Source organism: Lycium ferocissimum, chromosome 3 (assembly GCF_029784015.1).
Source record: "Lycium ferocissimum isolate CSIRO_LF1 chromosome 3, AGI_CSIRO_Lferr_CH_V1, whole genome shotgun sequence".
In the NCBI taxonomy this organism is placed as follows: Eukaryota; Viridiplantae; Streptophyta; class Magnoliopsida; order Solanales; family Solanaceae; genus Lycium; species Lycium ferocissimum.
In genome coordinates, this window is record NC_081344.1 from 1,331,539 (window position 1) to 1,345,084 (window position 13,546).

At 33.8% G+C, this 13,546-nt stretch overlaps 2 protein-coding genes across 2 annotated transcripts; one reads left to right on the forward strand and one right to left on the reverse strand.

The window, feature by feature from the left end:
* Positions 1-856: 856 nt before the first annotated feature.
* LOC132049162 (DNA-directed RNA polymerase III subunit 2-like) lies at positions 857-4,525 on the reverse strand. The gene has a single exon (XM_059439859.1). It carries the CDS (start codon positions 4,518-4,520, stop codon positions 1,071-1,073), a length of 3,450 nt encoding a protein of 1,149 aa, XP_059295842.1. The 5' UTR covers positions 4,521-4,525; the 3' UTR covers positions 857-1,070.
* A 5,802-nt stretch (positions 4,526-10,327) lies between these two features.
* On the forward strand, positions 10,328-13,546 carry LOC132050813 (peroxidase A2-like). Its single transcript, XM_059442168.1, has 4 exons — positions 10,328-10,622; positions 11,028-11,225; positions 12,187-12,352; positions 12,979-13,546. The coding sequence occupies exons 1-4, from the start codon at positions 10,395-10,397 to the stop codon at positions 13,392-13,394; spliced, it is 1,008 nt and encodes a 335-aa protein (XP_059298151.1). The 5' UTR covers positions 10,328-10,394; the 3' UTR covers positions 13,395-13,546.

Below are 13,546 nucleotides of genomic sequence, written 5' to 3' on the forward strand. Positions count from 1 at the left end.
TATATATACTACTTTTAAATTATTTTATACATAAAAATATTTAATAGAATGTAATTTATTAATATTTTCTTAATTTTTTTAAAAATTTCTGATTTTCATTGTATTTAATGAAAAGCACCATACAACAACATCTTGAATACCATTTGGTAGATTATGCACGTTCGACACAAATTTATACGCGTAATGTATTTTCTTCTATTTCTAAAGTTGCTAGGCTAAGACCATTCCCCGGTCTATATATGCATATCACAATAGTACTTAATTCAACAAGGCATCTAGAATCCTGCTCTTCACTTGTTCTTATCAATTTTCACATAAAAATTTGAAGCAAAGCACTTTGAACACCTCAACCACGCACTAATCGCAGATCATATTGCGATAAAGAGTTAAAGAGAATGCAAAAGTTTCAGAATCTAATAATACAATATCCTAGTTTTATGTCTCTAATAATTCTAGTCTGTGTCCTTTGATATACATGAAACTACCTATGATATATCCTTAATAATATGCAGTCAAAGTTATTGCAAGAGCTGCCTGAGGATGTTTTGAATTTTGCAGATTCTTGTTCTGAAACTGAACCTCTTTTCTTGTGTGCATGTGCTAACTAATGTGCTGCAAAAAATTCAATGATCAAGAACCAATGTCAGTTCAGACTGTCATATGAAATTAAAGCTCAATCTGTGATTTGGATATCTTGAAAGTTGCCAACATACAGAATTAGGACAATTGCTTGGACACAGAGCCAATACAATATCAGATTACTACCACGAAGCAAGCTGCTCCATACATTTTGCATCAGATACAGAGGCACCATTGTATCTTATGCTACATTAGAACAGAAACATGGTAATCATCGTCGAATAAAACAAAAAGTGATGTTATAAATAAAGAAAAAGAAAAAACATAGGCAGTCAGAACAGAGAAACCTAAGAGGAAGCAGTGTAGAAAACTAAGGTCAATTGATAAGGTGCGACAAAAAATTAACGAGAAACTAATTATACTGCTACTTTCAGAACTGAGGCCTAAGATAAATAGGAAGCATCATACTCGAAATACATACGACACTATAGTCAAGCTTCCGCTAGTTTTAATCGCGGGACAATGTTCATTGATTGGAGCTCCTGGATTAGGAGTTTGCATGCATAAGGCAACTTCATTGTAGACATATTTTCCCCATTCTTGCACATGGAACAAAATCCACTCTTCAGCTTGTAGTTGTAATATCCCAATAAACCACATTTTCGGCAAACCTGAACCTCGAACGGATCGCTTGAAATCATCAAACGCTCGTATATCAACATACTTGCACCATATGCAATCAAGCAATCACGTTCCATTTCTCCCACACGTAAACCTCCATTTCTACTCCTTCCTTCGGTAGGTTGTCTTGTCATCATAACACGAGGCCCACTCCCCCGAGCATGCATTTTATCTATGACCATGTGTTTCAGCTTTTGGTAATATATTGGTCCCATGAAGATGTATGCTTGTAGTGGCATACCAGTAATACCTGAATAAAGAAAGTCCTTGCCATTATAGCTGTAGCCATGTTTTACGAGAGTTTCACTGATAGCTTCAACCGTGTCTGCATGACCACTGGGTTCTCCGAAAGCACTGCCGTAATGAAACCTACCACATGAAACTCCAGCTTTACTTCCAAGAAGCTCTATCATCTTTCCCACTGTCATTCGGCTTGGAAATCCATGAGGATTCATAATAAGATCAGGGCAGATGCCACGTTCAGAAAACGGAAAATCTTCCTGTTGTACAATGGTGCCACAGACTCCTTTCTGCCCATGTCTACTGCTGAACTTGTCACCAATCTCAGGCCTGCGGGTATGACGGATCATAAATTTGATGCTTAAATTGTTGTTTTCATCTGAGTGAAGAGCCACTCTATCAACGACACCTGTCTCCCCTTCAGAACCTTTATAAGTTTGTCTACTTGGCTTATATGCACTATCAGGCAAGCTCATAGGAGACATGACTGGTGTCAGCGTGACTGTAGGGGACTCCTTGTTGATATAGATATCATGAGGTCGAATAATTTCTCCTGGAGCAGCCATTCCATCATCATCCAGAATCTGCATCCTCTCAGCTTCATATCCTTGACGCTGTGGTTTAATTATTCTATCTGATGTCCCATTCTTATATTTCTGACATAAGGCTGAGTATTTTTTCATCACTATGCAGCGTCCAAAACCTCGATCCAAAGAAGACTTGTTCATTACTATTGCATCCTCAATGTCATAGCCACTATAACTCATCACAGCAACAGTGGCATTCTGACCAGCCCCTAGTTTATCATACCCAACCAGCTCGATAGTTCTTGTAGTCAGTAAAGGGCGTTGAGGATACACCAAAAAGTAGAGCAAACTGTCCATGCGATTCAACTGGTTATAGGCAATGTTTCCCATTGCCTGCTTGCCCATAGCACACTGATAGGTATTCCTAGGGGACTGATTGTGATGAGGATAAGGTATCAAACCGGCACAAACACCTAATATTGTGAAAGGCTCAATCTCAATATGAGTTGTCTCTGGTGTGGCCTCCTTTTCGTATAGAGCAATCAATGAGTTGTTCTCCTCGTTGACATCAAGATATTCTATCAAACCATCCCTTAGAAAGCTGTTGAAGTCACGCACACCATCCCTCAACTCTTTCATATGCTGCTCCTTGATCCTGGAAACACCTTTGTCAGCTATTACAAGTGGACGACAGACGCGTCCACCATCTGAAGCAATGTAGATGCAACGCTGCTTTTCATTCACAAAGATGCTTACAAACTCCCCGATTTTACCAGCCCTCCGTAGCTTCCTCATTGCATTAGCAAATCGTTGTGGACACTTGTGCTTGCCTAGAATAAGTCCATTTAATATGATGAGATAAGAACTTGGCATGTGAAGTTCTTCTGCTGAAAGTTGTTCCAAGTCCTCAACACCCAAGCAGTAGCACAAAGAACTAATAGGGCGCTCATCCTCATCGGTCGTAACATGTGTCATCAAGGCCAGGTTTTTCACCAATCCACAAGCTTCACCTTCTGGGGTATCACAAGGGCAAAGCATGCCAAACTGGCTAGGTTGCAGTGCTCTAGGACCACTAACTTTTCTGGACTTTTCGAATTGTGGTGAGATCCTCGTCATGTGGCCCAACGTTCCGATGTATGATAACCTAGCAACTACCTGAGTCATGCCTTTCCTGTGCATCCTAAATCGTTTAACATCCCAGTTGCCTGTAGATAGGGTTCTCTCCAGGCCCCCAGTAATACTCTGATATCTGCCTATAAAACTTAAAATGTCCAAAGCATTGGGACTAGCATCAAATTCCTTCCTAACTTGATCATTCATCGTCTTGAATAAATCCTCAAAAAGGAGAGACAGTAGCTGACCGGAGAGCTCCAATCGTTTGTTCCCCACATAGTCCTTGTCATCCATTGCATCCTTGTTTAAAATTGCTTCCATCAGGCGCCTCATCATTACTGCAACATAAATGCATTTTTTGCGGAAGTTATCCTGATGGACTGGAACATTTGCAAGAAATATGTCACGAAGAATACTTAAAGCTCGGGCTCCCTTCTCAACTGGACCAGCAGAATATGAAAACATTTTAAGCATCTTATCACTCTCGAGGAACTCTAATGCTTGATGTTGCGCATACACGTTCAGATTTGCACACTCCTCGATTGATGGCAAAAGCAGAGCACTAAACCGAGGATCTCTTCCTATCATTTGTAGGACCTCTTGATCGCTCTCCATACCCATGGCCTTCATGACAACCATTATGGGGACCTTGGTTTTGAACATATTCAACTCTAAGTATATCTTTTCTTTCTCCATTTTTATAATTGTTTTGCTTTTTGTTTTTTCTGTGCTGCTGATAACAGATGCTTGTACACAACCTTTTTTATCTGTATCAATTATTATCCTGTTCTTTGAGAGCTGCTCTTGAATTAAAATTACCTTCTCGGTACCTTTGATAACAAAATATCCTCCCGGATCAAGTGGGCATTCTCCAAGCTTTGCTAGTTGCTCTTCATCTTTCCCATATAGCACACAACAACAGCTTCTTAGCATAATAGGCATCCTTCCAATGATAACCTTCCTTGTTGCCAATGATATCTGCCCTTTTCCTTTCGTTGTGTAGTCAACTGTGACATAAATTGGAGCCGCATAGCTAAGGTTGGATAACCTGCATTTCTGTGGACTTAGTTTCTCAGTTACACCATCATAAATCATTGACGGTTCACCAATATGGACATCCCGGTACCTAACATAAATATTGGGGTCCCGTATCGATCTAATCTCATAATTCGCGCGGACAATCTTCTTTATTTCGGTCTTAACAAAGTAATCGAAGGAAGCCAAGTGTTGCTTCACCAATCCTCTCACCTTTAGGAATTCTGGAATAAGTTGATACTTGTCCACCATATTCTTAATGGGAGAAGCAAGGTACTGCTTGTCAATTCCGTGGCTCAAGTTATTTGTTGAATTGGACATAGTAGAATCGCAACCCGAACTCATTGTCAACCAATCTTCCTGCACGACAAACCAAAAACAATAAGTTTGTGGCAGCAAAGAGGATCAGAGTCAACAATGCAACATGATATCTTTTCTCCCTGCTACAACAAGGTATAGAGCACAATGAATAGGGGGCTAATTCAAGAGCAATCACAAGCAAATCTATAAGTACAACCATTGATCATCACTAGCAGCTTGTATCGAGAAAGCAGTTATACACAAGAATCCAGGATTTGAAATTTATGGGTTCCTACAACGAACTTAAGTTAATATATAATAATAACTAAGTTCACATACAAATATTTCTAGATATTTAGTGGATATTTTAATACATATACAGGATTTGAGCAATAGTTACTGGTCCCATGAACCCGCACGTAACCCTGTGGGTCCACCCCTGACAAGAATGAGTAGCATTTTTATTTAAAAAAATTGCTTTATTACAACCTCAATTCAAGCCTAAAATTTAATAGCTGGCCAATCCAACATTGTACTATCAAGAGAATCATAGAATTTGTTGGCATCTCTACTTATTATTCTACCATCTAGAAATATACAACTCAAGGACATAGCATGCATGTATTATTTGGATAAGGTACTCAATTTCTTCTCTTTGTAGTTCAACTTTTAAAAAAAAAAAAATTCTTCCAATTTCAAGACATTATTTTTCTCATCTCCAAAACATGGGCTGAGCTAGGGTACCACAAGGGGATTCGAAACCCCCTCATTGAAAAACTACATTATATATATGAGTTTTTTTTTCTATAGATAGTAAATGTTGAATCCCTTCCATCTTCATATGTTTATTTCTTTATATTTGAATTCATTTAGTAAAAATTCTGACTCTGTCACTACTCCAAAACTATGAATAAATGAAATAAAAGGAAATTAGCTTACAATTTCAAGCCCTAATTTTGCCCCCAATGGATGGCTATGGTCTAGTGATAAGAGCGCAACATGAAGTACACACGTCATGGGTTCAAACTGTGCTATACACAAACATATTTAATTTTTAAAATCAGTACACTTTAAAGTGATCAAAAGATTGCGCATAATTATTTTGATAATAGGGTCTTTGATTCCTTCTCTGGTAAATTATCATATTTTACACTAAAGAATTTAGGGGTGGAGCTAGAAGCCGACGTACGGATTCGGCTGACCAACAGTTTCAGTTCAAACCCTTCTTTATATTAAGAAATTCATTAAATATGTACAAAAATTAAATTCAAAACCCAATTAATAATACGTAATGTCACTATCCTTAAATTTAGAATTCTTCATAAAGTTTAAATCATGGTTTCGCCTCTGATTTAAGTTGAAGTTCGTTCTTATGAGTTATGACAACGTTGATTCATTCAACTAGCAAAAAATTAAGATTATTCCACTGGTAAATTTAACATCAGCAAATCTTATGAATTTTATGTTTAGATTAGAAATAAACTGAAAGTAAAGATGAAAGAAGCTTACAATTTAAAGTGCTTTGGTCTACGTGAATGTGAAAAGGCGCCGCAGAAAAGAAGACAAAAGAAAAAGTATCAACTAGGGAATCGATCTTGGTTCGATAGGTTAAAGGAACTTAACATAAACCAATTGCGCTATTTAACCCTCTTGAATTATTTGGGCCCAGAAATTAGTATTAACGTTCAATATGTACATAAAATATTTAATTTTTCAAAAAGATCATGAGTTCACGTGCATCATATTTGAGGTAATATATCAGGTGATATTTAAGACAAAATTTATATTTAACGGAAGAAAAAAAAAAAGATGATGAGTTCTATAAGTTTGATATTTATGTTTGGCCAAGCTTTCGAGAGAAAATAAATGTTTCTCAGAAACTAAAAAAGTAGTCTTTCCCCCAAAAAACTTTTGAGAAAATACATTTGGAAGCAATTTTTAATAACTTGACCAAACACTAATTCCTACTCAAAAGTGTTTTTTAAATTAATTGATCAAACACAAACTGTTCTCACTAAAAGTACTTTTTTGTAAATAATTTCAAAATAAGCTAATTTTAAAAATTTGGCCAAACAGACTATTAAGCACAAAAGTTTGATATATAAGAGAAGAATAATAGAAGACCAAGTTCTATTAGGCATTGAATTTCCAACTTGTACACTATTAATTTATAGTTTCAAGTCTTAATTGTGGATTTAGGCAAACATTCATGCGTTTGAAGAGAGAGAAAAAAACTAAAATATGTAGTCCACTATTATTATTATTCTTTGCACATAGATTTAGTTGATTTATGCAAGAATATTTTCACTATTTAGATTTGGGCAACTTACACAAATGACTACATTTTGGGGTTTTTTTTTTAGGCATAACTACACTTTTGCTAATTACATTTAGTAGTTACAGTAATGTGTATTTAAATTCGATTATATTCCAATTCTGTTGTATTTCACTGTATTCAATTCAATTCGGTTGTATTCATTCGTAACTACTTTTACACTATATTCAACTTATTGTATTTAAATTCGGTTGTATTCAAACAACATAAATGCAAAAAAAAAATACAAGGATATTCAGTTGTATACAAAATTTACTGTATTCATTTGTATACAAAAAAATCTCCTTCAAAATACAGGCGAAAAATACATAAAGAAACATTGTATTTTAACTATAGAAAAAATGATACACTTAGATCTGAGATAAGAGAAATAAAATACTCTCGGATTTGAAATACAAGAAATAAAATACGCTTCAAATTTACTGTATTCATTTGTATACAAAACGATCTCCTTCGAAATACAGGCGAAAAACACAAAATACACTTTAGATCTCTGACGAAATACAAAATACACTGTATGTATACAACAATACAGTGTATTTTCCGGTCAAATCTGGGCCTTACCGACCTACTTCTTTTCCGATTGGTGTGTGGCGGCGGCAGTTAGAACTCGCTGGAGAAGATGGAGAGGAAGAAGATGACTCTGCCATTGATGAAGAAGACGAGGTCGTATCCATTCAAATCAACACAAATCCACACAAAAATCAAACGAACTATTAACAATCCAAAACCCTAGGGTTACGAAGTGGACATGTAGATACACGATATACAACGAATATACGTGCATATATGTGTGTGTACGACGACGGCGACGGTATTTAAGGGTGGTTCAATGGCGACGGTTAGACTCACCAGAGAAGATGGAGAGGAAGACAGAACCAGACATTAGAGAGAGAGAGAGAGACCAGACGGTGAGGGAAGAACCAGAGTTAGAGAGAGAAAGAGAGAGAGAGAGAGAGAGAGAGGAGGAAAGAGTTATGTATTAGTTACCTTGTGTAATTGAAATACAACATTTAGCGACCAGATGTAATTAAAATAAAGTGTAATTACTAAATATAAATACCACTTATATTTTTTTTTCTTTTTTCTTTTTTTCTAACGATCAGAAATACCACTTATATATTCTCTACCCCAAGTAAAATCCCTTTAGATTTTTGTGTATATTTTCTACAAGCAATGCAAACAAAGCTTTTGAGAAATTACCACTCCGGATCAGGTTAGGTTCTGGTCTAATGTTTATTCATATATTGATTAACGTTACAGACAAAACAATAGACCGCTGTCTAATGTTTGCAACCTTTAATTTCTCATACGATTTTACTTTTTTAAAATTGAATCTTTATACCGTTGATCTATAAGTACTAGAGAAATAAGAAAATGACCATTGATCATTTATTAAATAGCTATTCCAAAAAAGGATATGTTACACTCGCTTACACCTTAAATGAATCTCATAAGAAGAGGAAGGTGAAGAATTTTATAAGATATAACAGGATTGTCAAACTTAATACAAGTTCATATGATATTTGCGCTTCCCAACGATAACATAGCTTAAAAGACAAATTAAATTGTAATAACGACCACTAATTTTATATGTTCCATGCATACTAGAATTTATCGATGATATCCATGTCATAGATATTTTCATACTTCCTTTTTTTCGCTTGGGTGCTACCGTGAATCTGTTGAAGAGATATATAATCTCCTATGATTAATTATAATTTTAATATAAAAAAATAATTCTATAAAATTTAACTTAATTATTAACCGACTTTTATGTTGTTTCATGATTTTTTTTTTAAAGGGTCATGACTAAATTAAAGAGTAATAGTGTTTCATAATCATTGGGTTTTTTTTTTCCAGTAACGTTAAATTGCTGATGCCACTAATCTTACTTTTAGTCCGCGTAAACTGTAATGAACTTTTCTCGCTTTAATTTAAAAGTCAATGTTTTGATTGAATAATTATTGGAATTAACTAGTTTCGACCTTGTGTTGAGTCTTTAAGTTTCAAAAATCATTTTTTAATTAAATTTCGTGCTGATTATGTCACATAAATAATTAAGATGAACGAGGCTGTAATTAGTGTGCTAATTACAGGATGGAAAAGGCTTCTCAACTTTTTATATACTGGATAAGCAAGAATAAATTAAAAATGTTTGTATAGAAAGTTACAGCTATTAATTAACATGCATCTGTATTATTCACTTGGAAACTTTAAAAAGCATAATTGACTTTTTTATGAAATTCGTACTGTATATTCATTGTTAGAGTAAATACAAAAGTGCAAGTTATCTTGTTGCGTTAAGATCATAAATTTGTGATCTTTGGAAAATCAAACAATTAGTCAAATAGGGTAATAAAAAGTGTGAACCTCAAATCTATCTTTTTAACTTAATCTTAATTTTAGTTATTTCTTTACCGCGTTATAATCATCAACAACAGTTTTATTGTCGGAAGGAACCAAGAAGGTCCACATGTTGATTTTCCTTTAATTATAGAGAACCTTTCAATACTTTATGCTAAATTGTTAAATCAAATATGGAATTTCTTTGATGTGTAAAGCTGGTTTCAGCTGAAACATTTAATTTCAGGAAGTTGTTTCATAAAATTGATTTAACTTGAAATCAAGAAATTTGAAGAATTCTGTTAAGGTGTTACTTTATGTTGAATAATTGTCAAATGTCTATACTACATTTGTTTTCTTGCCATTGCTTAAGAAAAAAACAATATTGTTGGTGTATTAGTTGTAGTTGCTTCCAGTGTCACGAGAGATACAGTAGAGAGAGGAAAACATCCTGAGACCACTAATTTCCTTTTTTGAGTATGACGTCTGAAACTAAGGACAAATTATAATGGCTGATTTAGAATTTCAAATTATGAGTTTTTATAGTTTTCTCAAATTAATATATAATAATAATTATAATATTTGGTAGATCTCTTGACACATATACATGATCTCGACAAAAGCTATTAAGTTCACGTTAACTAGTGGTGTCATATGCTAGCTCCCCACTGTCTGAAATTGTCCATAAAAAAATTAAGCATGCACTTTTTTTTCAAAGAGTGTAATATTTATGCTTATCTGCATTTACGTTGTGGGATCCAACTGGGTATGTTGTTGTTGTTGTTGTTGTTGTGTAATATTTATGCACTGATACTATAAAATAATTGGTACTCGTTCGTATTTAATAAGTGGACTTAATTAGTGATACGCTAAGTAAGATAGAGTATTACATGTTAAAACGCACTAATAATTGTCTAAGGAAAGTCAATTGATACCCCTTCCCCAGAAAATTACACTGATTAAATAGATCAAAAATATTTTTTCAGTATTATATACTTATATGTGAAATCTTCCTGACACTTTGTATATATATTTCTTTACATTTTGACTCCCCTCGATAAAAATTCTGACTCTGCTACGGAATACAATTATTTGTTAAAATTACATTTACACTGTAAAAATTTACACATTTGCATTATACATAAGCTAATCCTTTCCCTATATATTGAGTGCTTAGATCTCTAGCTAGTTATCGAACGAAGCAAAAAGTTATCTAGCTTTAAGAAAACCAAACAAAAATGTTTTCTTCTTCTTCTTCTTTTAATTTCTTAGCAGCAGTATTCTCTTTGCTTGTAGTTTTCAGCTTTTTCTCCAAATCAAATGCTCAGTTGAATTCTGATTTTTATTCATGTACATGTCCAAATGTTTCCAACATTGTCCGAAGTGTACTTCAGCAAGCTTTGAAATCTGATGCACGGATTGGTGCTAGCCTCATTCGACTTCATTTCCATGATTGTTTTGTTAATGTAATGTTGCCAATATTTTCTTGTCAATTTTCTAATTCTTTCTTATTGGCAGTGACGGATAAGTAAGATATATACACATTTTAGAACTCATTCTCTAACCTGGGGCATGAGCCATCGTTACGCAGTTACGAGTTCAGTAGAACTCAGTCGTTTTGACTCAAATTCTGTATTTATGTTTAAAAATTCATTTATATGCATTAACTCATATTCTATCCGGAAGTTAGTAAGCAAAAAAAATTATGATCCAGAACCCATAAACTAAAAATTCTAAACACCTTGTGCTCAAAACCCGTACGATGTTTGAATTCTGAATCCGCCACAACTTTTTATATGATCTTGAAACTTGAGCTGGTTTCTAAGGAGATTAATCTTCTTCTTTTGTCCTCCTTTTTTGTGAACGAGCAGGGATGTGATGCATCAATATTGTTGGATAATAATGCAACAGCCAAAATAGTGAGTGAGAAAGATGCAGCTCCAAATGCTAATTCCCTAAGAGGTTTCAATGTTGTTGACAAAATTAAGACTGCAGTTGAGAATTGTTGCCCTGGTGTTGTCTCTTGTGCTGACATTCTTGCACTTGCTGCTGAAGCCTCAGTTTCTCTGGTAGGTGACATTATTCACTTATTAGTAATAATTTTGGATGTTTAATTTTGTCATGACATAGCATGCAAATACTAAAAATCATTATTTACAAGTTGAAGTTCAGCGTGCTTTGCGGACTATGTTATATGAACTTTTCAAAAATGTTGTTGTATTCGTGACGAATTTTTCAAAAAATACACTATTTTTGCAGGATTACTATACACTTTCATCGATATTTCGGGAGAGTCCGAGCAACATCGTTTGCAGATACTAAACTTTACTATGTATTTGAAACATTAATGGAATATTAAAGAACTTGCTTGCTTAAGGACTACGGAGATGAAACTAAGGCCCCGTTTGTCCATAGATATCAAAAAAAATTCACTTTTTTTCGGAATTTTGGAGTTGGAGTTGTGTTTGGCCATAGTTTTTGAAATTGTAGTTTTTGGTGAAATATAGTTGTAAAAAAGTGAAAAAGTGAATTTTTTTTTGGAAAAAAACAAATTTTTTGAGTTTTCATGGCCAAACGCTGATTCCGGAAAAAAGTGAAAAAAAAAATCGGAATAAAGTGAATAATTTTTATGGCCAAACAGGGGCTAAAATTTTGAAATTAAAAAAAAGGCAGCTTACTAGTTACTGGATTCTAGATAAATAATTTATACATATTAAATGATTTCTTTAAATACAAATACAAAATCTGAACCAAAGTTACTAAATTTGGTCAAATTGGTAGACACACAGATAGTTCTACCCCTGTTAAGGAGTTTATTTCAAGTTGAATAGTTATTTCACTTGCAAAACTTCAACTTTTATTTCCAAATAAAAGTTACAACCTAATAATGAAACAAATTTTTTTTCAACCATATACGACCAAATATTGTACAAACGAGTATCATCTTTTTCTTTTAAAATGTTAGGAAGAGCTATAAAGTCTTTTTGTTAATTTTTTTTTTTTAAATCTCATTATTTTAATGGGGTGCAGGCAGGTGGTCCTTCATGGAATGTGTTAGTGGGAAGAAGAGATAGCAAAATTGCAAATCAAGCCGGAGCTAATACTTCTATTCCTTCTCCTTTTGAAGACATAAACAACATTACTACAAAGTTTTCTGCCGTTGGGCTTAATATTACTGATTTAGTCGCTTTATCAGGTATTACGGTTTTATAATATCAAGTTATCCAAAAAATAATTAAAATAAATGTACATAAAGAATGAGATTATAGCATCAAGCAGCTTACCAGGTACAACAAATTATAATATTATTGATACTGATAAATTAAATCAATGTATAAGGGGGTGTTCGGTGTGATGAAAGTTATCTTTTCAGGAAAATGTTCTCTGTTAGGAAATAACTTTTTGGTATTCAATTATCACAACATTTTCTATCAAAACACTCTTTGATTTGTTCATATTCTTATCAATCTTTCCTGTATGTTTCATAAATAAATATTTTTCTGATCACTAACCAAACACTGGAAAATACTTTTTATGGAAAACATTTGACGTGAAAATAACTTTCGACACATTCTCAGAATATCAACGAGCTATATTTCAGTCATTAGCAATATAGGTTGACTATATGAATCATCAACTGTATAACTACAAGAAAAAAAGTATTAATGATAATATTAGTCATTAATTTGTCGTTAAATAGTCCATAGCTAATAATTTTCGTTAATCTGCCCCTGGATTAACTACGAACTTTTGCTATTCAGCGATAAAATTTGTATATATTAATATACAATTTTGTTGACATTATGTTTTTCCCTGCATTAGGTGCTCACACATTTGGACGTGCAGAATGTCGTGTATTCAGTGTGCGGCTTTACAATTTCAGTGGCACTGGAAATCCTGATCCCACATTAAACAAAGCTTACTTAGCCAAATTATTGAAAATATGTCCACAAAATGGAAGTCCAACTGCTTTGGCAAATCTTGATCTTACAACTCCAAATAAATTCGACAACAATTATTTTGCAAATTTGCAGAATAACAAAGGTCTTTTGCAGTCAGATCAAGAGTTATTTTCAGCAAATGGTGCATCAGCAGTTTCCAATATTGTTAACACATTTAGCACTAACAAAAATGCCTTTTTTCAGAGCTTTGTGGAGTCAATGATTAATATGGGGAATATTAGTCCATTAACAGGGACTAATGGAGAAATTAGATCAGACTGTAAGAGAGTCAATTGAAGGAAGTTTTATTTGTTTAGATTAATTATTAGTGCATTCCATTATTTCATCTTATTGTAACATAATTATTAATAACTATTTGAGGATTGGGCTTTTAATTTGATTGGTTTGGCCTCTATGCTCATATGAATTATGATCACTGAATTTTTACA